This window comes from Actinia tenebrosa, unplaced genomic scaffold, assembly GCF_029948245.1.
Source record: "Actinia tenebrosa isolate PJP-AT-01 unplaced genomic scaffold, QUT_ActTen_1.0 PGA_scaffold4__44_contigs__length_22323623, whole genome shotgun sequence".
NCBI lineage: Eukaryota > Metazoa > Cnidaria > Anthozoa > Actiniaria > Actiniidae > Actinia > Actinia tenebrosa.
The window spans coordinates 10697702-10722671 of NW_028292581.1; the positions used below are offsets into that span (position 1 = coordinate 10697702).

At 37.9% G+C, this 24970-nt stretch overlaps 2 protein-coding genes and 17 non-coding genes across 21 annotated transcripts; 1 reads left to right on the forward strand and 18 right to left on the reverse strand.

Annotated features, from left to right (window-relative positions):
• Positions 1 to 72: 72 nt before the first annotated feature.
• Positions 73 to 6844, forward strand: LOC116307437 (pre-mRNA-splicing factor CWC25 homolog). Its single transcript, XM_031717696.2, has 9 exons — positions 73 to 121; positions 220 to 392; positions 708 to 828; positions 1456 to 1799; positions 2058 to 2672; positions 3542 to 3598; positions 4236 to 4278; positions 5184 to 5248; positions 5692 to 6844. Exons 1-9 carry the CDS (start codon positions 104 to 106, stop codon positions 5813 to 5815), a joined length of 1560 nt encoding a protein of 519 aa, XP_031573556.2. The 5' UTR covers positions 73 to 103; the 3' UTR covers positions 5816 to 6844.
• LOC116307416 (uncharacterized) lies at positions 6398 to 24272 on the reverse strand. 3 transcript variants are annotated; one of them, XM_031717685.2, is made up of 12 exons: positions 24216 to 24272; positions 20427 to 20600; positions 18950 to 19050; positions 18602 to 18681; positions 17344 to 17441; positions 16774 to 16864; positions 16212 to 16275; positions 15517 to 15649; positions 14603 to 14703; positions 8385 to 9752; positions 7836 to 7958; positions 6398 to 7461 (listed from the first exon to the last, which is right to left on the reverse strand). In XM_031717685.2, exons 2-12 carry the CDS (start codon positions 20593 to 20595, stop codon positions 7240 to 7242), a joined length of 2550 nt encoding a protein of 849 aa, XP_031573545.2. In that variant the 5' UTR covers positions 20596 to 20600; positions 24216 to 24272; the 3' UTR covers positions 6398 to 7239. The 3 variants fall into 3 exon arrangements, with proteins under 3 accessions (XP_031573545.2, XP_031573538.2, XP_031573531.2); XM_031717678.2 differs by lacking the exon at positions 24216 to 24272 and adding an exon at positions 23672 to 23786; XM_031717671.2 differs by lacking the exon at positions 24216 to 24272 and adding an exon at positions 23248 to 23780.
• Positions 9938 to 10019, reverse strand: Trnal-uag (transfer RNA leucine (anticodon UAG)). The gene has a single exon. It is a non-coding gene; the product is annotated as a tRNA-Leu (tRNA).
• Trnal-aag (transfer RNA leucine (anticodon AAG)) lies at positions 10223 to 10306 on the reverse strand. The gene has a single exon. It is a non-coding gene; the product is annotated as a tRNA-Leu (tRNA).
• Trnal-aag (transfer RNA leucine (anticodon AAG)) lies at positions 10823 to 10904 on the reverse strand. The gene has a single exon. It is a non-coding gene; the product is annotated as a tRNA-Leu (tRNA).
• Positions 10972 to 11053, reverse strand: Trnal-uag (transfer RNA leucine (anticodon UAG)). The gene has a single exon. It is a non-coding gene; the product is annotated as a tRNA-Leu (tRNA).
• Positions 11121 to 11202, reverse strand: Trnal-aag (transfer RNA leucine (anticodon AAG)). Its single transcript has one exon. It is a non-coding gene; the product is annotated as a tRNA-Leu (tRNA).
• Positions 12601 to 12682, reverse strand: Trnal-aag (transfer RNA leucine (anticodon AAG)). Its single transcript has one exon. It is a non-coding gene; the product is annotated as a tRNA-Leu (tRNA).
• On the reverse strand, positions 12750 to 12831 carry Trnal-aag (transfer RNA leucine (anticodon AAG)). Its single transcript has one exon. It is a non-coding gene; the product is annotated as a tRNA-Leu (tRNA).
• Positions 12900 to 12981, reverse strand: Trnal-uag (transfer RNA leucine (anticodon UAG)). Its single transcript has one exon. It is a non-coding gene; the product is annotated as a tRNA-Leu (tRNA).
• Trnal-uag (transfer RNA leucine (anticodon UAG)) lies at positions 13049 to 13130 on the reverse strand. The gene has a single exon. It is a non-coding gene; the product is annotated as a tRNA-Leu (tRNA).
• Trnal-uag (transfer RNA leucine (anticodon UAG)) lies at positions 13348 to 13429 on the reverse strand. The gene has a single exon. It is a non-coding gene; the product is annotated as a tRNA-Leu (tRNA).
• On the reverse strand, positions 13497 to 13578 carry Trnal-uag (transfer RNA leucine (anticodon UAG)). The gene has a single exon. It is a non-coding gene; the product is annotated as a tRNA-Leu (tRNA).
• On the reverse strand, positions 13646 to 13727 carry Trnal-aag (transfer RNA leucine (anticodon AAG)). Its single transcript has one exon. It is a non-coding gene; the product is annotated as a tRNA-Leu (tRNA).
• Trnal-aag (transfer RNA leucine (anticodon AAG)) lies at positions 13795 to 13876 on the reverse strand. The gene has a single exon. It is a non-coding gene; the product is annotated as a tRNA-Leu (tRNA).
• Trnal-aag (transfer RNA leucine (anticodon AAG)) lies at positions 13944 to 14025 on the reverse strand. The gene has a single exon. It is a non-coding gene; the product is annotated as a tRNA-Leu (tRNA).
• Positions 14093 to 14174, reverse strand: Trnal-uag (transfer RNA leucine (anticodon UAG)). The gene has a single exon. It is a non-coding gene; the product is annotated as a tRNA-Leu (tRNA).
• Trnal-aag (transfer RNA leucine (anticodon AAG)) lies at positions 14242 to 14323 on the reverse strand. Its single transcript has one exon. It is a non-coding gene; the product is annotated as a tRNA-Leu (tRNA).
• Positions 14391 to 14472, reverse strand: Trnal-aag (transfer RNA leucine (anticodon AAG)). Its single transcript has one exon. It is a non-coding gene; the product is annotated as a tRNA-Leu (tRNA).
• Positions 24273 to 24970: the final 698 nt, after the last annotated feature.

The window sequence follows — 24970 nt, forward strand, 5'->3', positions numbered from 1 at the left end:
AGTAGTAGTAGGCTGAGTACTAGTTTTTAGTCTCTTCTTCATCGGTATACCGCTGGTTGGTTTGATTGCCAACTCCAGTTCGTTCAAACGTAGTATTGTCATCATGGGAGGAGGAGATTTGGTGAGTTTATTTAATTTTTTTCACCTTGAATTTCAACCTACACTAAGCTAAAATAGAAAATAGAGATATTCTAATACCTATTTTTCACGTTTACGTAGAATTTAAAGAAAAGCTGGCATCCTCAGACAATACGCAATGTGGAACGAGTATGGAAAGCAGAGCAGAAGGCGACTGCCGAAGCAAAAAAGATCGAACAGCTTCAACGAGAATTACAAGAAGAAAGAGCGAGAGAAGAAATGCAAAAGCATGCCATAGATCATGGGATATCGAAGTATAATAGGCTGTGTTTTTGGTTGTGACTTAGATCGATCCAAGACAGTGATGTCTGGCTTTGTTTACGTTGTCCGTCGTCACATAATATTTTTGATTGTCAAGATTTTTGACAAGTTTCTTTTTCTGATGACACACATCCCTTATGCTTACATCTTGGTTACCTCTAGGACTATGATATGATATTTCCTTTGTCATACAGAATCATGTGTTTTCCCCTAAATCAGTAAATTGTCTGTGAGCATGAGAACATATATACCGAATACTAATAATTATTATTTAATTAAATTTGCTTACATCTTTTTTTTATTAATAGGAAAAAGTCTGAGAGACTAGACTGGATGTACTCCACCCCTGGTCAGGTTGATAAAGAACAGTACCTTTTGGGTAAAACTATTGACAAACATGTGGACCCACTAGCCAAGGATGATCAGCAGGTATGTAAATTACTAAAATGTTGTTACCTATGCTATGGATTTGGGGGGAGTTGAGTTAACTGTAGTATTGGGGTTATAAGGTTTTTGTATGAGCTTATACATGTAACTGGGAGGATTTTCACCAGAGGTGAGCTTATTACCGGAAGGATATGGGCTTATGGCTCATAGTCGGGAGAGCTCATAACCATGAGGAATTTATGACTGGAATTTTAGGGTACTGCATATGAGTTGAGTTTGTTGGTTGTTGTTCTATCCCTTCCTGCCAAGAGGAATTCTTGTCCTTTGGTAATGATCAACATCGTTTCTCACGCTATTGATTGAAATAAATTTGTCAGTACTATATACCATACATACATCTACATTTTGTTGTCAGCAGGAACTATACATTAAGTTATCACGCTAACTATTCCATACTATTATGCACTATTTCAATTAATTCAACATTTCTGAAATTTACTGCACCGTTTTCTCCCCTCCTCCCCCCCCCCCCCCCCCCCTCCCCCAAACCCCATGTACATGCTCTGTATATTGACTCCTCAATTGGTTATGTCTTCCTTGCTTGCAGTCATCTTGCTTGTACCCACTTAGCCACATTTTCCTTATTAATGACAATTCAATTCTGTCCAGGACAACACGATCCCTGGGTCATCATTTTCAAGTGATGCCAATGCTAATACTCCAGCTGATTTGGCTGCAAAAGTCCGTGATGATCCATTATTTCTTATCAAAAAGAAAGAGGAGGAAAAGAAAAAAGAACTGATAAACAACCCAATTAAAATGAAACAGTTGAGACAAATGCTCCAAACCAATCTAACAAAATCCAAGAAGAAGAAAGATAAAAAGAAGAGGAAAAAAGAAAGAAAGGAAAAGAAAAAGAGATATAAAGAAAGTGAATCTGAGGATAATGATACTGATGATGACGTCAGAAAGAGTGAACGCAAGGACGGAAGACACAAAAGGGAACATTACAGGTACTAGTGTATAATTATGCTGTTAGCTACTTTTAATGTATGTAATAATAGTAAGATTTTTCACAAATGATAGGTCTGTTCAGAAATACATTATTTGTCAGTAGTGGATCCTGGGGTGATGATCGAAGCCAAAGCCCTTTGTTGTGAAGCCTTTTGAGAAGCTGATCACACCAGCTTTTTTTGCATGATGGCCATTTTGCAACCCCCCTATTATAAATTAAATGTTCTTCTGTTCATTACTTTTTGAAATATTCACAGCCAGAAGAGAAGAAAATCCAGATCAGAATCCCCTGAAGATCAAAGCAGAGAGTCTGAGTCAAGGTTACACAGAAGAAGACAAGAAAATGGGTTAAAATCAAGAAGATCACAATCACCTAACAACAGAAGACAACAAAATGAGAAGAGAAAGCATCAACGAAGGAGTTCGTCAAGATCTCTGTCATCTGATAGGCAAAGATCAAGGTCTAGATCTCCTATTAGAAATGGGCATCTTAATAAATCAAAATATGACAGACCGTCAAGGAGATCACCTTCACCCCAAGAAAATAGATATTCTATGGCATCTCCTCATAGAAAGTCAAGGAGATCTCTTTCTCCAGTAAAAGATAGACGAAGGGATTCCCCTCTATTGAAGTCAAGGAGATCAAACTCCCCCTCTCCAAGAAAAGAAAGGAGATACAGGGAATCCTCTCCTATGAAGTCAAGGAAATTATCCTCACCAAGAAGAGAAAGACAGCACAGGGAATCACCTCAAAAGTCAAGGAGGTCTTCTTCACCAAGAAGAGAAATACGGCACAAGGAATCATCTCAAAAGTCAAGGAGATCCCCTTCACCTAAACAGGGCAGAAATTCCAGAGGTTCTGCAGTTTCCAAGTAGGTTCTTGTAATGCACTTTCTATGTTTGTATTGATTACCTCGGCAATACCCTGATGACTGAAAATAATAGCCAATTAATCCAGCTGAGTTGACTGCATTCCCCAAAAGGGATCATGGGTCAGATATTTTTGGTCAGGATTTTCCTAGCTGGGGCTGAGTACAATGTAGATTTCTCATGTTGAATGAACTAGAATTCTACCATGAGTTCAACTAGTAGCATTTACGATGAATTTAAAGAATCAATAATTGATATTTCATGGATTCTCTTGGCAGAATCATGGGAAATGCTAATCAAAATATGATCTTGAATCCTCCATTCTGAATGGTTGACCTTGAGTTTGTTCTGAAGGTTGACTCGGCTGGATGGAGAAAGTCTGGCAAAAATTGGCATTTGTCTTGGATGACCACCTCTCCACACTACCTCACCCTGCGTTGAAGGGACTAAAGAAGGGGTGTAAAAAAACCTTCGCAGTGACTGCCCTCAGTGTCTGGTCTTTACTAACGATTTCTAACGGTTGATTGTGGGATGGGGATGGGGAATTTAATTAAGTTTGAAATTGGTGCACTATTTGCGCCTCGAAGGGTACCCTGTGTCCTATTGTGCAGCACCAGCATGTGAGAAAAATTGCAAACAAGTTTTAAATGCCTCTTAGACCTATCCTCTTGTCTGGTCACGTGAAAATAAGTCTAATGTGGCATCCCTCATTTTCATTCTTGCTTCTCTCAAGATGCAACATTTACTACATTTTCCCTTAGAGTTGTTGTTCTCTTGGGCAAAAGTTTCCCTACTATAGAAAGATAGGAATTGTGATTTATATTTATTAGAGGGCCAAACTATTTAATTAATAATGATCATTACTTTCAAGAAAATTAAGTGCCGAAGAGTTGGAAAAGCGACGCCAAGAAATGCTTGAAAATGCAAAGTAAGTAATATTATGTTAATAATGTTTTATTTTCTGTTATGATATGGGGAGTCGTTGCCGAGGCTCCCTAGCCAGAGGCTATTGAATAGGTATGACACACTCCACACTTACTGCCACTACATTTAATGTTGAGATGATACGACTCTTAACTCGAATGTTTGATTTTTGTAGAAATAGAAAATAACAATAATTGCTATTTTCTATTTCTACAAAAATCAAACATTCGAGTTAAGAGTCGTATCACCTCAACATTAAAATGTAGTAAGTATACAAATTATTTGTATATTTATAGAGCCAAAACTTGGAGGACTTGAACAAGTTAAAAGTTATATTTTGCACTTTTTTATTTTGACTTAAATATATGTCCAGTTAGAAATATTTCTGATGCACAAATATTTCTCTCGGCGTAGCATTTTGGGATGAATGTAAATTTATGTCAATCAATAAAATTCAAAAGCATCTCAAACAATGTATTGGGAAACAGCCATGATGTCATTGAGTTCTTGATACTGTACATACTTAGTCACTTTTACTTTTCACTTTTCTCGTTTTGATTTAGTTTTAGTTTAGAGATTTTACTTTTTTTACCAAATTTAGTAGTCTTTTCACTAAGACACATGTTTTTTTTCCGGTTTAGGTGGAGAAATGATCAGAGGACAACTCATGTCAAGAGATACAGGGTAAGGTCATGATAATTCAAAGTAAGAGTTGAATTATAATATGATCACATTGTATAATAAGTTGTACTATTAATTTATGAATAATTCATGAACATTTAGGAGAGTCTGAGGAGGTAAATCAGATACAAAGTCATCCTCATTTGCCTTTAAACTTCCAATTTATATTAACTTAGTAAACATACAGTAGGAGATCTATTACTGATCTATTACCTTCTATTTGGGTTTAAAATGGTTTGCCCTTGTGAATACCTAACAGATTAACGCACACATTGTATATATTACTTAAAGTGCAAATGAACTCTTTGACAATACATTCAGTACTGGTTCTGCATAAAATAAATAGTTGATTGGTAAAATATTTCTTGATTTTTAAACTGATGCGTCTCTAACTTATGAAGGTTTATACTTCCAATATGTTAAGGATGATGACGTCAGGTAAGGTATTTGAGTGTTTTTGTTGTAACTAGTAATACTAAATCCTGGCCATTTTAAAAATAAAAAATTCAAATAGCTTTCATGTAAACCTTGAGTAAAAGAATAATTCTTTTAAATACTGTATCTATGATCCAGTTCGATTTTGTATATTTGATTAAGCCTTAATAGACATCACACTCATTAGCATATTGGAAGTATAAACCTTCATAACTTAGAAACGTATCACACACACTCAAATCAAGAAATATTTTACCACTCAACTATTTACTTCATGTAGAATCAGTACTGAAAGTATTGTTGAAGAGTTCATTTGCACTTTAACATCAGCTTTGATACAAGCATTACGCATTAAAGAAGTGGCCACTAAACCCTATAGAAAAGACAAGACTTTAGACAAAAGGGTTGTAGGAGGTCTATTACTGTTAAACTATCAAATTTAATCAATTATTCTCTTGAATTTTATATTACAGGAAAAAGAGGAAGCTGAATCCAAGGAAGAAGCTCAGAACTCTGGCAAGAGTGCACAGTTCATCAGGTATGTTTTCATAACAAGATTTCTTTTAAAGATGACTTGTGAGGAAGATTATGAATGAATGAATGAACTTTATTTATCCACGGTAAACGACTCAGCAACACTGCTTTTCAGGCATGCCGTGGTATTATATTTTGAAGAAGAACATTTTCTGTGTCTTTGACATCTTACTTATGTATTTTCCTTACTGCATGGAATGTTTGTTCAGCTATATTGTGTAGTTCCAGAAATCACCTATACACACCCCACAGAGGAATTTGGAATTTCCAAAGAGTAGGGGGTTCAGAGAAATAACAAAAATTACAGAGTTTGTATGGAAGAAAATTGGAATTTCTGGGGTGTAGGGGGGTGTCTTAAAAGAACTCCTCCGTGAGGGGGGTATGGATAATTTTTGGAACTACACATTAAGTAAAATTAAATAACATGTAAAATAATTTATGTTTTAGTACCATGAAGGTGGATTCATTCTCATCCAAGACTACAGCATCAGTAGCTGACAGAATAAAACGAAACATCAATTCTCTGCAGAGAACTAAAGCTGACCTGGACACTTTCCTGGTCAAGAAATGAACATACATCATCCACACTTCAAGAAAATAGAACATCAACACTCTGCAGAGAACTAAAGCTGACCTGGACACTTTCCTGGTCAAGAAATGAACATAAATCATCCATACTTCAAGAAAATAGAACATCAATACTCTGCAGAAAACTAAAGCTGACCTGGACACTTTCCTGGACATTTTCCTGGACACTTTCCTGGTCAAGAAATAACGATAATCATGGCTAGACAAGTTAGCCTGCGTAGCCCCTCTGGCAGGTACATTTAAGCCCTCCTCTGTCTTCCCAAGCAAAGCCATCACAACCTTTACTTTGGTTTTCCATATTCTGCAAACTCGGTAATTGCAAGCTGCACGCTGAAATTTGTTTTTTGTTTTGCTTTTTTGTTTTTTGCTGCTGTCAATCAAAAATAATCAGTCAGTACCTTTCATGTTCTTGACTGGCGGCAGTGATAAATCAATTTCACAACAAGCCGTTGAAATGTTGGAGTTCGTAGAATATGGAAAATAGCAGCAAGCAAATGGATTGAGGCTGTCCAGTGGCTGAGTCTTAAATCTACAGGTTAATAATTTATTCTCCATGTACACAAAATAGTTGTAACACTCTTGATGGTAGTTTTATTTCTTAATTTGTGATAATCTATACTTTAATGTAAAATATTGACACATGTATATATATATATCATTTTGTGGAGAGAACTAGAGTGCAAACAATTAATCCGTGAAACATTAATTACTAAATAGTACCAAATAGTGCTAATTAAGCAATAGAAAACAATGGAATTTACATGAAATTGTGCTATTTAGCATTACTAAATTTTCACGGATTTACTATGGTCACTCTAGAAACAATCAATATTTAGTACAGCAGTTTGTCAAAAATTGTATAAATATTCTGATTGTTGTGAAAAAATACGAAAAAAGCCTTATTAGCTGTGTTGTGTATTACACTGAAACTGTATCTTTTTGTAAGGTTTTATCTAATATTTTAACAACGTCGTTGTAAAATAGATCCAATAAAGTATTTATGATAATCAAATAGGTCACGAATTTACTCATATAAACGTATGTAGCACACTATTACAGATACAGCTAGATATATATTATTTTCAAAACGAAATTTTTGTTGGTTTTGTTGCGTGTATCAGCAAGCCCGAACTGCATTATAAGCGATGTGAATCCAATCGGCAAAAGGACACAACAATATGAAATTTTCCTAAACCTTGTCTGCACGTTCTTCCGGTATATTTTCTTCCGTGCTAACATTATTTACACATGTATTTAATAAATATGAAGCTTAGTAAACAACATGCAACATACCTTTACCAAGCTTTCTCCATTAAAAACAAACCACATGAACATTCAACATAATTATGCGCACAACGTTTATCCAAACTCTTCATAACACCCCGCAAAAACTCATTCATCTAACATTTATACCATAACTTGTTCTCCTTCAACTATCTTCTCTTTGGAACTAATTCTAAGTTTTTTCTTGACGAGCGATTTCTTTAGAGAGGCAATTGTCTTGTCTTTCTTTGTCAGAGAAGCTTGTAGCTCAGTTACCTTGCCAACCAGCTGTTGTACCTGATCTGTCAAAGCCTTCATGTCTTCATGGTAAGACGGCAGTGGAGATTGCGCTGGGGAAGGCTCCACCTAAAAAATGTATTAACAAGATAAATTACGACTATATTTTTCCTATATTTCCTATAAAACGCGCGCGTATGTTTCTGTACTGTGATATAAACACACTGGGAACTGTGGAGCACGAGAGAAGAAAGCTTAGGAATACGAGGCGTAGCCGAGTGTTTCTCTTGCTTCTTGAGTACTCTACAGCTCCCAGAGTGTTTATATTACAGTACAGAGACATAAGCAGCCGTTTTATACTACTTTTATAAAATGTTTTGGAACGAGTGTCTCTGTCATCAGATATGAACACGGTAGCCAGCCAATCAGCGCGCGCGTTATATCTCAAATAGCCCCATCCACACCCTCTTTTCACCCATGATTTATGGAAGAATTTAACATACCGTGTTTCCATTTGAATCCATTGTGTCTTTTTCCCTTGCCACTACGAGTTGTACTGTGTTACAGTCCTTCAAGGTTGCTATGACAACGTCAAGCGAAGAATTCAAAACGTTTCTTCCATTGACCTTAAAGGATCATCATCAAAAATATCATCAGAAATGGTCTATATGAACGATCAAAGCAAAATAAACCTAATCCACAGTTTTCCCATGCACTTGATCATGATCATTTCCTCGAGTACAGCTGCCTATTCATACACCTAGAGATGCGCATGCGCAGAGGGTAGAGATATGGGCTTAGCGTAAGTCAATCTCATACTCAAGGCCCTAATTTCTTACTGCGCATGCTCGAAGACATAATTGAAATCGTATAATTTCCGCCAGTTGAGTAGGGTTTGGGCATGAAAATAGGCCCTAAACTTTTCTACGGCCCCGTATAGCGCAATTTTACTTCTTATTACAGCATTATATTACGTGCAGCTTTCAAAATCTTGCCAAGAAAAGAAGTGCCAATAATTTGAACCCAACAGCGTGGGCTCCCTGTGGTCTCACCTCAACTATGACGTCACCTCTTGCTAGTTTCCCAGTTTCTTCTGCGCGACTCCCTTTGGCAACCCCAACAATCCGTACACCACGATGAGCCTTGGGTCCTAGGCCCTTTTTCCAGCATGAAAAAGTAGAACGAGATTCGAGGTTTGTTAAGTTTTTACCGTCTTTGGACTTCACATGATTTACAAGCGTACCACTTTCATCAGCATGTGATTCAATGTGTACAGGCGAAAAAACGTCGTCTCTTTCGTCTTCGGAATACTTAGACGTAGACAGTTCTTCCTTGGTGATGGTAGGATAACCCGTTAATGATGTCTGTTTTTCAATTTCTGTAAGTCCTGTGGGGCTTTCAACAACGGAAGTTTGACCATCGCTCTTATGGAAAACGTAGACAACTTTTCCACCGTCATTTTCTTCATCGACAGGAGACCCTGCCTGATCAGTTACACGTGCAATCTCTAGACCTAACTCCATGCCTGGTTCTCTTTGGAGGGTTGCTGTAATTAGTCTCATGTCTTCAAGAATATCATAAATAGATAAATAGGAAAATGTCTTTGAATCTTCATCAGCGAATTCCGGCGTGATGGATGAGTTTTCAAAAACCTCTTCAATCTCTTTGTCACATGAACTGTTCAAAGAAGACCTTCTCGAAAAAACCGTTTGTAATTCGCAGTGGAATTGGGGATCTATTCCTGTAAATTCGGCATCAGATGCCGAAAAAGATCTTCCTTTATCGTTATTTTGTTGAGATTCCGTCCTACGACGCGGCCTTGGGGGTGTAAGAACGCTTGATATCCGCCTTTGCGGTCCATCAGATTTGACATTATAATATTCCAAAAACTTTAGCCTGAATCTTTCAATTTGTGAATTTCTCGAATCATTCCTTTTTGTCTCGTCTTTCTTACTGTCGCACAAGTCTAATGCATCGATGCTGTGTTTTTGAAATCTGTACTTCGTAAAACTTCGTCGTAACTTTAAGATTCGGGAACTCTTTCTTCCTAGCTTTCCGTTGATTGGTTGACTTACTGGAGTCTGTAAGTCAAGAGCATCGATGGAAGTTTTTCGTTGCCTAAGTTTTTCGCCATTTGATAGACCCTGCTCTTCATCTAAATCATTTTGGTCGCTATCTTGGTACTGTGGTGGTTCAAATAACTTAATATTGATGTCATCAATCTGATCGTAATCATCCTTGAAAACGCCGGTGCATACTGAACTGATAGCTCTCTGACGAAGACCGTCTAGGGATTGTTCGTCTTGAAGTCTTTTAATGGTTTCATTCAGGGTGTCAATGGTTTGATTTTGTTTTACAATCTCATTCTTCAGCTCATCGGATGTACCTATTTCTAGAGTTTGCGGCGGACTTTTATCAAGCTGTGAGTACAAAAAAAAAAAAAATAAATCTTACTTAATGCAATAAACAATAATATTTATTCGAACCCACGAGACTGGTGCCTTAAACGAGATCCCTAGACCGCTCGGCCACGCTACCAGATGAAGGATACCTTTTACAGCAATTATTTCGATGCGCAGATACAGCATTTGAAAATAAAAGAGATTGGCAGCGGTGGGAATCGAACCCACGCCTCTTACGAGACTGGTGCCTAAAACCAGCGCCTTAGACCACTCGGCCACGCTACCAAAAGAAGGATAACTTTTACAGCAATTATTTCGATGAGGAAGAAGAGCACTTGAATACAAAAGAGATTGGCAGCGGTGGGATTTGAACCCACGCCTCTTACGAGACCAGCGCCTTAGACCGCTCGGCCACGTTACCAGATGAAGGATAACTTTTACAACAATTATTTCGATGAGCAGATACAGCACTTGAAGATAAAAGAGATTGGCAGCGGTGGGATTCGAACCCACGCCTCTTACGAGGTACTGGTGCCTTAAACCAGCGCCTTAGACCACTCGGCCACGCTACCAGATGAAGGATAACTTTAAAAGACAGTACTTTAGATGAGGATGAAGAGCACTTGAAGATAAAAGAGATTTGCAACGGTGCGATTCGAACACACGCCTCTTACGAGACTGGTGCCTAAAACCAGCGCCTTAGACCACTCGGCCACGCTACCAGATGAAGGATAACTTTTACAACAATTATTTCGATGCGCAGATACAGCACTTGAAGATAAAAGACAATGGCAGCGGTGAGATTCGAAACCACGCCTCTTACGAGACTGGTGCCTTAAACCAGTGCCTTAGACCGCTCGGCCACGCTACCAGATGAAGGATAACTTTTAAAGACAGTACTTTAGATGAGGAGGAAGAGCAGTTGAAGATAAAAGAGATTGGCAGCGTTGGGATTCGAACCCACGCCTCTTACGAGACTGGTGCCTTAACCCAGCGCCTTAGACCACTCGGTCACGCTACCATATGAAGGATAACTTTTACAGCAATTATTTCGATGCGCAGATACAGCACTTGAAGATAAAAGAGATTGGCAGCGGTGGGATTCGAACCCACGCCTCTTACGAGACTGGTGCCTTAAACCAGCGCCTTAGACCGCTCGGCCACGCTACCAGATGAATGACAACTTTTACAGCAATTATTTCGATGAGGAAGAAGAGCACTTGAATACAAAAGAGATTGGCAGCGGTGGGATTCGAACCCACGCCTCTTACGAGACTGGTGCCTAAAACCAGCGCCTTAGACCACTCGGCCACGCTACCATATGAAGGATAACTTTTACAGCAATTATTTCGATGCGCAGATACAGCACTTGAAGATAAAAGAGATTGGCAGCGGTGGGATTCGAACCCACGCCTCTTACGAGACTGGTGCCTTAAACCAGCGCCTTAGACCGCTCGGCCACGCTACCAGATGAATGACAACTTTTACAGCAATTATTTCGATGAGGAAGAAGAGCACTTGAATACAAAAGAGATTGGCAGCGCTGGGATTCGAACCCACGCCTCTTACGAGACTGGTGCCTTAAGGTGGCTCGACCCCCTCACGCTTGACCGCTACCTTCCACTTTTGGAACGCTGGTGCATAAACGTCTTTTATCCGATTGCAAATCTTTTTTGCACATAAGTCACATAAAGATTGAATTAATGTTTGATGCAGTTTTTTATGAGATCGGACGTCATAACACGTGATTATGATGAAATATTTGATTTCGTTTAGAAAATAATTTTAGCCTTGCAGAGCGTTCAACACTAAAATGCTTCGTACCACATAATTATATACTAGATGCCTCCATTTGTAGGGATTTTTGAAAAAATCTATCTAGCTAATAATGAGATATTTGAGATTATTTAAATACAGTGCATAATCTACTTCAAAACTAAACAATGAATTTCATACGGCCGAAATTAATATTTCAGAGCTATATATTCACAAAAGTCATTGCTCATTTAGTTTTACTCTGTATCTAGTTTTAAAAGGAACATTTTGAAGGTAATCGACTTATGCGATTTTGTGAAAACGTATAGTGCAGAAGACGGGGTAAACATTTGATGCGCACTTTTCATCGCAGTTTTCTAGTCAATCTTACTAGATCTTCCATTATTCTAAAATTCGCTGATCATTGCTCTCAAAATTACGTCAGGATACAAATTAGAACTTAAACTAATATTACACAAAATTGCAAGACTATTGAACTCATTTAAAGCGATCTAAAGCGAACGAGAAATACAGAAAACATTGATCGTTTCCCAACGATTTGATGCTCAGGGAATTCTATTGTCTGCTAATGATCATAACACCAAATTCTTTCGCACCATGCACGGTCTCATCTCACTTGGCTGCTTTCCGATTTACTCAAATATGCAAAATAGCACTATATTTAAATAATCTCAAATATCTCATAATTAGCTAGATAGATTTTTTCAAAAATCCCTACAAATGGAGGCATCTAGTATATAATTATGTGGTACGAAGCATTTTAGTGTTGAACGCTCTGCAAGGCTAAAATTATTTTCTAAACGAAATCAAATATTTCATCATGATTACGTGTTATGACGTCCGATCTCATAAAAAACTGCATCAAACATTAATTCAATCTTTATGTGACTTATGTGCAAAAAAGATTTGCAATCGGATAAAAGACGTTTATGCACCAGCGTTCCAAAAGTGTAGGGTAGCGGTCAAGCGTGAGGGGGTCGAGCCACCTTAAACCAGCGCCTTAGACCACTCGGCCACGCTACCAGATGAAGGATAACTTTTACAGCAATTATTTCGATGAGGAGGAAGAGCACTTGAAGATAAAAGAGATTGGCAGCGGTGGGATTCGAACCCACGCCTCTTACGAGACTGGTGCCTTAAACCAGCGCCTTAGACCGCTCGGCCACGCTACCAGATGAAGGATAACTTTTACAGCAGTTATTTCGATGAGGAGGAAGAGCACTTGAAGATAAAAGAGATTGGCAGCGGTGGGATTCGAACCCACGCCTCTTACGAGACTGGTGCCTTAAACCAGCGCCTTAGACCACTCGGCCACGCTACCAGATGAAGTATAACTTTTAAAGACAGTACTTTAGATGAGGAGGAAGAGCACGTGAAGATAAAAGAGATTGGCAGCGGTGCGATTCGAACCCACGCCTCTTACGAGACTGGTGCCTAAAACCAGCGCCTTAGACCACTCGGCCACGCTACCAGATGAAGGATAACTTTTACAGCAATTATTTCGATGCGCAGATACAGCACTTGAAGATAAAAGAGATTGGCAGCGGTGGGATTCGAACCCACGCCTCTTACGAGACTGGTGCCTAAAACCAGCGCCTTAGACCGCTCGGCCACGCTACCAGATGAAGGATAACTTTTACAGCAATTATTTCGATGCGCAGATACAGCACTTGAAGATAAAAGAGATTGGCAGCGGTGGGATTTGCACCCACGCCTCTTACGAGACTGTTGCCTTAAACCAGCGCCTTAGACCACTCGGCCACGCTACCAGATGAAGGATAACTTTTAAAAACAGTACTTTAGATGAGGAGGAAGAGCAGTTGAAGATAAAAGAGATTGGCAGCGGTGGGATTCGAACCCACGCCTCTTACGAGACTGGTGCCTAAAACCAGCGCCTTAGACCACTCGGCCACGCTACCAGATGAAGGATAACTTTTACAGCAATTATTTCGATGCGCAGATACAGCACTTGAAGATAAAAGACAATGGCAGCGGTGGGATTCGAACCCACGCCTCTTACGAGACTGGTGCCTAAAACCAGCGCCTTAGATCACTCGGCCACGCTACCAGATGAAGGATAACTTTTACAGCAATTATTTCGATGCGCAGACACAGCACTTGAAGATAAAAAAGATTGGCAGCGGTGGGACTTGAACCCACGCCTCTTACGAGACTGTTGCCTTAAACCAGCGCCTTAGACCGCTCGGCCACGCTACCAGATGAAGGATAACTTTTACAACAATTATTTCGATGCGCAGATACAGCACGTGAAGATAAAAGAGATTGGCAGCGGTGGGACTCGAACCCACGCCTCTTACGAGACTCGTTCCTTAACCCAGCGCCTTAGACCGCTCGGCCACGCTACCAGATGAAGGATAACTTTTACAGCAATTATTTCGATGAGGAAGAAGAGCACTTGAATACAAAAGAGATTGGCAGCGGTGGGATTCGAACCTACGCCTCTTACGAGACTGATGCCTTAAACCAGCGCCTTAGACCGCTCGGCCACGCTACCATATGAAGGATGACTTTTACAGCAATTATTTCGATGAGGAGGAAGAGCACTTGAAGATAAAAAAGATTGGTAGCGGTGGGATTTGAACCCACGCCTCTTACGAGACTGGTGCCTAAAACCAGCGCCTTAGACCACTCGGCCACGCTACCAGATGAAGGATAACTTTTACAGCAATTATTTCGATGCGCAGATACAGCACGTGAAGATAAAAGAGATTGGCAGCGGTGGGATTCGAACCCACGCCTCTTACGAGACTCGTTCCTTAACCCAGCGCCTTAGACCGCTCGGCCACGCTACCAGATGAAGGATAACTTTTACAGCAATTATTTCGATGAGGAAGAAGAGCACTTGAATACAAAAGAGATTGGCAGCGGTGGGATTCGAACCCACGCCTCTTACGAGACTGGTGCCTTAAACTAGCGCCTTAGACCACTCGGTCACGCTACCAGCTGAATGATAACTTTTAAAGACAGTATTTTAGATGAGAAGGAAGAGCACTTGAAGATAAAAGAGAATGGCAGCGGTGGGATTCGAGGACCACGTTACCACGATTATCATGTAAATGCTGGTTGCTTACCGTTTTATTTACTTTAGAAAGGAAAAAAGAACGTTCTTCTTCTGGCTTCCAAGAAGACTGGACCTCAACTGGATACTCATTTTGACCAAGGATTCGATCAACTAAAAACAAAAAAACGTGAATTATTGTATTTTTTTTGGCTTAGTCAAGGGTAGGTACGGGGGCAATGTATGGAAACGCTATTTTATGAAATTCCTTCTTCTTATCATTATTTAAACTATATATTTACTTGGACTCTCGTATTCTTTCTTCCTCTCTATTCCACCCCAATTAATTTGTGCGCATTAATTTTTCTTGCAAATGAATGCGTCCTTTGACACCACCATGGGTTTACCATTGAAGGAACGTTGTGGTCTCTCGCTTTTCCTCTGTTGCACCTCAACTATATCGTGCGCACAGTCTCTTTGCAAATATAGAGGTTTTGAACCATCATTAATAGACCAGTTTCGAATTCCAAATTACCGTTGTTTTCCTTGATTACAGACTCATATGCACAGGGTTAGCCTCGTATCAGTGTCTAAATATTCACAAATACCAACAGTAAGGTAAAGAATGCACAACTTCAACATTACAAACACTTTGAAACTCGACGGACCTTGACTGTAACACGTGAATATTCTGCACAAACTCGAGGCTAACCATGTGTAAATGAGTCTGTAATCAAGAAACACAGCGGTAATTTGGAATTCGAAACGGGTCTATTTGCCGATGCCTATAATACAGCTTGGGCAGCCTGTGGTTAGATGGCAGAACAATAAAATCTTTTTTCTTCTCGGAAATTAAATTCTTTCTCGCGTAAAACGATTGCAATTTTTTCCGCTGCCATCTAACACGGCTGCCTTGACGCGATGGTGCAAAACCTATATAGCCAATGTCGTTTACCAGCTAGTGAAGGAAGTAGGTGTTTCAAGTACCTTCAAAGTTTGGAGATCCTTCTCGCAGCACGAAATTCTCAGGATGTTCGTCACTCTTACACGCATTGATGATTAGCTTGATGAGCTCTTGAGATGTGGTGCATCTAGCGATGAATATAGTCTTGAAGGTCGACTGGAAAGCGAATGCGTTTTTAGTTAATCCATTATATGCGAATAAGCCATAATAAAAAATTGCAAAGAAAAAAAGGTATTTCTATAAAGGATACCGGGCTAACTAGATACGCACGGCGATAAAGTGCCTAGTGAAGAAAATATTCCAAGGCAATAATCTGTATTCATTCATTGGCAGAAGTACGTATACACCTATTTCAAAAAACGTTGTCATCGCCAAAGGCGATAGGTAATAGGCGATAGGCGAAAATCGATAAGATATATGTCATTCCAAGATCCAAGAATAGCTGGAATGACTTGTGCTTCTTCTTCTTCTCTTCAAGAGTATTGACCTTCGTGCTGAGACTGATTCGATGTTCTTTGCATTCAAAGAAACCATTTCCATGTCGAAATGACCTATCGCCTATCGCCTTTGGCGATGACAACGTTTTTTGAAATAGGTGTATAACACGACTTCTGGCATATGGCTATTTAGTTTCCATATGTTGTCTTTTGACGAAGTAGCAAGGTGACACATAGCGTCAGAGCCTTGGTAATAATAATACTATGTATTCTCGACTTACCCCTGGAATTAGAATGTTCGTTCTCACTCGAACCAGCCCGCCGCTTTTCATTTTTAAATGGAATCTGCAAAACAAGCAGTAAGAATACCATATTCGAGTGAATTTTGCATAACTAGGAAGAAATAGCAGCATATATTATGATATATGTGTATGAGAATATATATGAAATATTTATATTATGATAGATATTATATATATATATTATGATAGACGACCACGCGTATGTATTACAACTATTGTTGACGGGAATCGCATCGAGAGAGTTATACTCTGCAATCTAAATGTAATAATAGCAGTCGAAACCTTCGTGCCGCGAGATACCTTGAACTTTCTGTAACATGTCTTTTTTAGAGGGAGGGATGCGCGTTGAACAAAGGATTTTTGGGAACACTGTGCCTTGTTTTCATCACGCATGATCATCCCAACACTTTACCTTCAGAAACTTCCATTTCAAGAAAAAAATCTAACATTTTCTTGACAGTGCTAGCGCATGAGGGAAAAAATGCAGCGTGTATATATGCACCCTCATGACCAGCAAGCATGCTACACTGATGATACTCACTTGGTTTCTCCCTGTGGTTGACATGCTTGAAGTTCAAGAGGTCGAGCATCGTCCTCAAGCACAATCATTTGGGATATAGGAAGCCCAGAATCTAAAAATAAGACATAAAACGACTGTGAGCTCAGAGATAAACAAGCTGCTCAACATCGGGCTCCATGGTTCCAGCTTCTTGCTTCTGTTATGCGGGAGGTCTATAGAAGAACCCCATTATTATTATTATTATTATTATTATTATTATTATTATTATTATTTAGATTTCTGGTCAGTTAAAAAATGCGTACGCATGCGCTACATCCAACCGGCTGATGAGAGAGAACATTTTAGCTAATCAAAATCGAGAAAACTTGCAAAACTGAGATGTCACTTTACTTGTCACCAAATTGAAAAAATAACGTTAATAAGAGGTTGATACAGTTGCACAATTATGAGTTTTATATTTTTATTGCAATGGCGGGTATGTTGTTATTTTTCACAGGCTTCATGTCACCTTAGTTTTGCAGTGACGTCATTTCTAAAAAGTACGATGAAAGGGGGGGAGGGGTGGGGAACGAAAACGCATGCGTTACTCACCTTTGCTTTTTATTCCTGTTTCCATTGCGAGGTAAAACAGGTTCGGATCCTTTGAATGTGCATAGTAATCCTTTAGAACAGTGTTGACCAACTCTTTGCTTTAAAGTAAAAGTAATTAGTTTATCAAACTCAATGTCAGTAGAAATCAAACGATGTTCTAGGAAAGGCTCGAACGTGCGGAGCAGAGCGAGGGGGGGGGGGGGGGGGGGCGGACATCGAATGCACGGGGGACAATGAGTGAACGGGAGGACGGATTGACCGGACAGACGGACATCATCATCATTATCAGTATCGTTATCGTTATTATTAACATTATTATTATCATCATTATCATTATCATTATTATCATTATTATCATTATTATCATCATTATCATTATCCTTATCATTATCATTATTGTTATCATTATCATTATCATTATCATTATCATCACCGCTATCGTTATCATTATCGCTATTATCATCGTTATCGTTATCATCTTAATAATCATGATCATGATCATCGTTATCGTTATCATCTTAATAATCATGATCATTATCATCGTTATCGTTATCATCTTAATAATCATGATCATTATCATCGTTATCGTTATCATTATCGCTATTATCATCGTTATCGTTATCATCTTAATAATCATGATCATTATCATCGTTATCGTTATCATCTTAATAATCATGATCATTGTCATCGTTATCGTTATCATCTTAATAATCATGATCATTGTTATCGTTATCGTTATCATCTTAATAATCATGATCACTATCATCGTTATCGTTATCATCTTAATAATCATGATCATTGTCATCGTTATCGTTATCATCTTAATAATCATGATCATTGTTATCGTTATCGTTATCATCCTAATAATCATGATCATTGTCATCGTTATCGTTATCATCTTAATAATCATGATCATTGTTATCGTTATCGTTATCATCTTAATAATCATGATCATTATCATCGTTATCGTTATCATCTTAATAATCATGATCATTGTCATCGTTATCGTTATCATCTTAATAATCATGATCATTGTTATCGTTATCGTTATCATCTTAATAATCATGATCATTATCATCGTTATCGTTATCATCTTAATAATCATGATCATTGTCATCGTTATCGTTATCATCTTAATAATCATGATCATTGTTATCGTTATCGTTATCATCTTAATAATCATGATCATTATCATCGTTATCGTTATCATCTTAATAATCATCATTATTATCGTTATCGATAATATTTTTATACTCACCTCGTCGTCAAGAACGTGATTGGTATCGTCTTGTACTCTGTATCTTGATGAAGAACTTTAGCAAAAACTATTACATTGCCCTAAGATGATTGGCAATAATGGATGTCAATGAGCGGCAAAATGTATTAAAAAAACTGCAAAGAATAAGCTAATTGCCAATTTATAAACTTTAGCACTCATCATTATTATCATCTATTCAATCCTTTCTTCCGTATGACCATCACACTCACACTCAACATTCATTTCTGGGTTCAAACCCTTCAGACTATCACACTCAACACTCAACATCCGTTCCTGTGTTTCAACCCTTCGCTGTATTGTAACTAAATTCAGTATTTTTTTCCGAACCTTTCCTGGATCCTTAGAGGCTGCACCTGTTCTGTATTTGATCTTTTCTTTTAGTACGCCGTGTGTAACAGGCGGTTTCGTAAATGTCTTTCCTTGAGAAGCTATAAATAAAAAACCAAATATATTATCAGCCATGTAGTAAAACTGAGGAAAAGAAATACTGTTGAAAATTAATTGGTTTTTCTATATACTGTTATTTGAGGTCTCAAATACTAAACCTCTTTCTGGAAGTGCATGTTTGCAGTTCTTTGTACAAAGTTATATTTGTCTCAGGATTTTCACTGTGTTCCTCTAAGATTTTAAAGTGAACCTTCAAAAAGAGTAAATTTAACTATCGCACAATATTACTATTGATTCATACCTTGATGATATAGAGGAGCGCTAGGAAGAAACTTAATATATAGTTGAGTCGAGTAAGGCTTTTCTTTCAGTACAAAATAACTTTATAAACCTCAGACGAATGTACATGTTGTGGCATGTGGTTATAATGAAGCAAACATTCAGATGCTATGCAAGAGGACAGGAATTGGTCGGCATCAATTAATCTATTATAATCCAAGACTTATTGCTTTTGTTTAGTGAAATCTAGAAGCCAGACTTCAAAGCTCAAGAACAAAAACGAACTCGCAGAACCGTTGCTTGTATTAGCATGCAAGACCGAGCCATCGAAGGGAAGATGATATCAAATATCTACAAGTTAGCTCACTTAAAACTACTAAATCTTATTTTTGGGTTGTCAAACGTTTTAAAATCTTGCGTGGACTGCGTCGGCGTAAAAAGCTTTGTGAAACTGACGTTTCTGACGAAGGACTATTAAACGTCCGACAAAGCTTTTTACGGTGATCCAATTTATCTACAATTTATCTACAAATTTATCTACTGCTTTTAAATCTTATTAATTAATCAGAAGTAATCTTCTATGAGGGTTTGATTTTTCGTTTTATACACAAACTAGTGTATTTGTCTTTGCTTTCCTTCCTGGAAAAGACCGATTTATGATAACGCCAGGATTTGAATCAGCCATACCGGAGCTATGTACAGCTTCAATCTTAAAATTGCCAGCGCTGAATAAGGACTAGGAAATTTATAAAAAGCAAAATCCTTTTAAAAATCTTACTAAAAACTCCTAAAAATACATTACACCATTATCGGTTGGATGGTTAGTGTCTCTGGACGTATATAATATAAGTTTGATTTGGTTACTTTGGACTTTGAACAAGTTTTTGACTGATCGAAGTACTTTGATAACTCTTTCATTATTGTACGTATTCTGTTTTTCATAATGAATAAAGTATTGTAATATAATAAAATTATTTATAGCTTATTTCAAGTTATTCAATTATTGTTCTTGTATAGTATAGGCAAGGTTTCTTTTCAATCTGTTTAGTGAAGTTTTATAACACTTCTCCATCAGTGTTTTTGGAGAAACAAAAGCGACCCTTTCAACCAAAGTTCATAATTTTAATCTCATACAAACCTGCATTTGGGCCTGGTCTTTCGTTTTTGATTCGATTCGTAGATCGTGTTGATCTGGACCTTGAAACTTGTATTCGATCCTGGTGTCTGGGGAGGTCTGGACCCAGAAGGGTCAGCTCATTGATGGCTGACAGAAGCCTGTCTCGGATGGCTGGGTCAACAGACCCCATGTGATCTGGAAAACACAATTAAAGGAAATTACAAACAGATGATTATCGAGTTGTGTCAAGGTTTGCTTTCCACTTAAACCAATCCATCCATTTGGAAATTTATTCGCTAATGGCAAGAAAAGAGCGGGAAACTTTGACTTTCGAAAAATGGCACACGCGTCTACCGAAAGAACCGAAAAGAGCGGGAAAAGTGAATTACTTCAATCGGAAGACCGAGTTTTCCGCAACTTTCCGACCGAAATGATACATACCATTTGTTTTCCAAACCAGAATTTCTGATTTTTCCGGATAAATGGTAAGCACTCAGAACAATGGAAGACAGCTGGATGTCCTCAAAATTGTCGAAGCTATTACGATGTAAAATATACCATACTAGAAGATGTACAGTGAGAATGTAAATCCCGAGTCAGGGATCTAGACAGAGTATTGTCTTAGTTTTACTAATGGCTTTACCAGTTTACTAGTGGCTTTTGTCCACGGTAAGGAAACACGAAATAACTAGTGGCTTTTGTCAGCGGCAAGGAAACACAAAAGTAGCTCGCAATGTTTTCTCATGAGTGAGAAATAATGCAATATCGCAAAGCGTTTGCGCAGCTCAATTTTACTTTTTTGTTGTTGCATTGGCGAGCGCCCGAAAAGACCTTGCATTGCAACTCAACAGCGGCAACACTGTCCGGCAATGCATCATCATCATCGTCGTCAACAAAAGCAACAACATCAAGAAAAAAATGTTTGAAAAACTTCAAATGCTTGACTGAACTTTTATCAGGTAACATTTTGAAAATTGCGCGAATGCGTAAACCAATGGGCATGAAAAACGCTGCAAGAAATTTTTGTTTTCATTTAATAATTTAGTGAATAATAGCCTGAGTTGGAAAAAAGCCAAAAAGACGTTTAGCCTGCGCAAAACTCAAAAAAAAAAAAAAAAAAAACGCAACAGATGTAGACCTTCTCCAGCACTTGAGTGGCTTTCCGCTGTTTACGTGCATGTGATTTTATCAAAGACTAAAGATAACCTCTGGATTCTCAATCAACGCCAATTATTTGCTATCGTCTCGAAATACTTTTTAATTATCGAATACTGAATTTTTTAACTACCACAAGCAAAAACCATCATTAAATCAATATAAACCTTATTCTTTGTATTTTAAATGATCATTTTCCGAGGGTATATTATGTCTCTCGGCTATTAAATTCGTTCCCGTAATTATTTTTAATATTTCAAATATACACACGTTGGAAAACCATCAATCCTTATCTGAAGTGCTTGACTAGAAGCTCTATTTTTGGTATGAATCTAGAATATTTATAGCTGCTATAAAAGAAAGAATCATAAAACAAAAAGGTTTTGAGTTCAAAATATTTTGAACGTGAGAACATGACCTGGTGTCCACGCACTTGAAAATGCGGTCAAATTACAATCATTACTTTTTATAGTGTTTATAAAATATTAACGCATGCTTAATAAAAATCCTAATAATACTATAACTAAAATCTTAATTTTATTTCTTTCTTAATGGAAAACCTCATAATCTTCGAAATAATCAATCCACTGCACACAGACCTTTGGATTTATTTTGGTACAAAACAGAAGGCTATTACATTACGTTCATTACGTTCATCTGTGTTTCCAATCAAAACACACTCATTTTTATTTTAACCATCCTTTGTTGTTTTTTCTTGACTAATCTTTTTTCTTTATCAATGGAAAACGAGGTCTTCAAACTACTGTCGGAACTCCGCTGAGGTCTGAATTTTTCAATCTCAACTACTGATCTGTGTACTGGCTTTAGGTTAATGTCAGAATGATAATAAACAACTTTATCGAAGCAGTCATGTTATACCAGAGAATTCAAGTTTTTCTCCAGTCATATATTCAGCCTTGCATACGATTTCTACCATTCTAACCCACGATTTCTACCATATTCTACTGAACCCAATATTTCTCGTAGTTAATTCCTGTAGGCGAGACAATATCATAGGAATATATAACTAGTAATCTCAGATCTACAATAAACTGCTTTTGAAGGTCGGTAAGATATTGGATCAAATTTTTCTATTTATCAGTTGTGTTTTCTACACGTGTATAAAGGTTGACAACGCAGTTGGAAAGACTGATAATGGTGTAAGCCGTACGTACTCAAACTTAAATGATTTTTGTTATTGAAATATGAGTAAATAAAACCATTATGAATATTGAGTCAATCTGAATACACGTCTGAATGATATGGTTAGAGCAAGGCTTCATCTTCGTGACTAATTTCAATATTTTTTCAAACTGGAGGCATTATTCTGTACCGCTTCAAAGAACCAAGAGACGACTTCGAAATCAGAGGAAACAATTTTATTTTTCTTGGCCGTTTCGACCTGAAAGACTAAAGGCTCTTCACCCTACACCTTTTATCTAGCCAACTGACTGATCGTTTCTGTGAGTGTTAATAATACGACTGTACTTGTATCAATTTAGTAAACATATGTTAAATTCCTTCGCTTAATAAAATGAAATTGCATCAAAAATCTTCCGTTTCTAGGACTATAGGTACTTATATATAGAAGAAAAAAGATTCTTCGAGATAAAATATGAGTTTCTAAGTGTACAGTAGACATTGTTCTTCAGTGGTTTCATAACGGGTTTACATCTTACTGTCTTACCTCGATAGCCATTGATAGAGTGTTTAGAGAAGTAAACACTCATGTTTTGTGTCAGTGAAGTGCCTTTCCTTGTAAAGGAGCTGTTTTAGATGAGTTTACGAAACGTTTGATGTCGTATAAACACCAACAAACTTCGAAATCACGACTTGGAAAACCACGTATGCAGAGAAGGCTAACCAAGCTAACTGCGCCACAGCAATGCCTTGGCTGTATACCAGAATTGTACAAAACTGAATCCTGATTTTACCAAGATTGCATAAATAGCCAATACGAGAAACCCGCTAAAGTGCTTTCAAGAACCTCTCGTCTCTATACAACGAAGACAGGTGAACCACGTCAAGAGACGTGAAACTTTGAAACCTTAAACCTTATACTTGAAAATGTCAAAACGAGCGCAGCCTTAGAACAGAGATTCCAGACATACTTTATATGTAGCTGAGTGGATCAGACCAGTGACATCGACGCCCTGCTCAGCATTAAAGCGCACATGTTTCCCGACGGCCTGAAGCAAGAAAAACTAACATAAAACAGACAAGAAATAATTGGGAAACAGGATATTAAACTTACGAAAGTACAATCGAAAACGATTACCGAGCAAAACAAAACAAATCAAAAGAGACAAGAAAGTGTATGAAGGTCTCAGCTTTCATTTTTCAATCTGTTGTTTCTTATTTCGCATTCGATAGCGATACATTTTTTTACATTTTACATTTTACATGATCGAATAACTGGTAAGAGTGTAATAGAAGAAATATAGGATTTTGTTCATTCTTTCTGTATACCCGTTAGTTTTCGATTGAAATCTATCTCTTCACAGGGTGGGAGGGTGGGGGGCTGGCATAACGATTCACGCTCTAACTTTTGCTATTTTCACGTATCACGCACTTATTTTCACCCGAATCACGCGTAGCCTAACAACCCCTGTCTTCAAAATATGAAGTAAAATACACGTAAACCTCTGTGCATACTTAACAGTTGCGTGCCCTGACGCTTTCCGTCCTAGTCCTTTGTCGTGTCTTCAATAGAGTGCAAGATGACTTAGAAACGCTAAGGCACGGAATTAGGGACATTCAGTGGCGGATCCAGGGGTAGTGCGACGGGGTCCGCTGCACCCGTTTTTTTTTTCAATTTTTTTTTTTTTTTTTTATTATTTTTATTTTTTGGTTTGAATTTTTGGATATCAAGGAAAAAATATTTTGTAAATTTTTATTAAAAAGATTACAGAAGTTTTGGGTTGTATCCTGTAGTTATAGCTTGTTTTTGGCGTCGCACTGGTAGCTCGAGTACTCCAAACAGTTCGAGCCATCGCCTTTCCGGCCCGATCCCCGACCAACTGTTTGGACTACCTGTGTTGAAATACAGCGCGCATGCGTAGTCTACTTACAGTCTTGTCAGAACTGAACCACCATATTGGAATTCCCGAAAATCAAATTAATCAATGTAATCAGATGAGCAAGCGAAAATCCAACGAAAAACTTCAAGCAATCACATCATTTTTCAAGAAAAAAAGCGAAGGTAAACAAAGATTGACAATATTATTTGTATTTTCATCTTATTCATCAACAAGAATATTGTCCTGAGTAAAGCTTGCCGCCAAAAGGACTCGTGATGGCTGAGATGTTGAGCTTATTTATCAACCATCGGTATATTTGCAAACAGCACTTCGAATCTCTTCTCGTGGAGCTCACACTTAACAAGGACAATCCTGAAACTGACATTTATA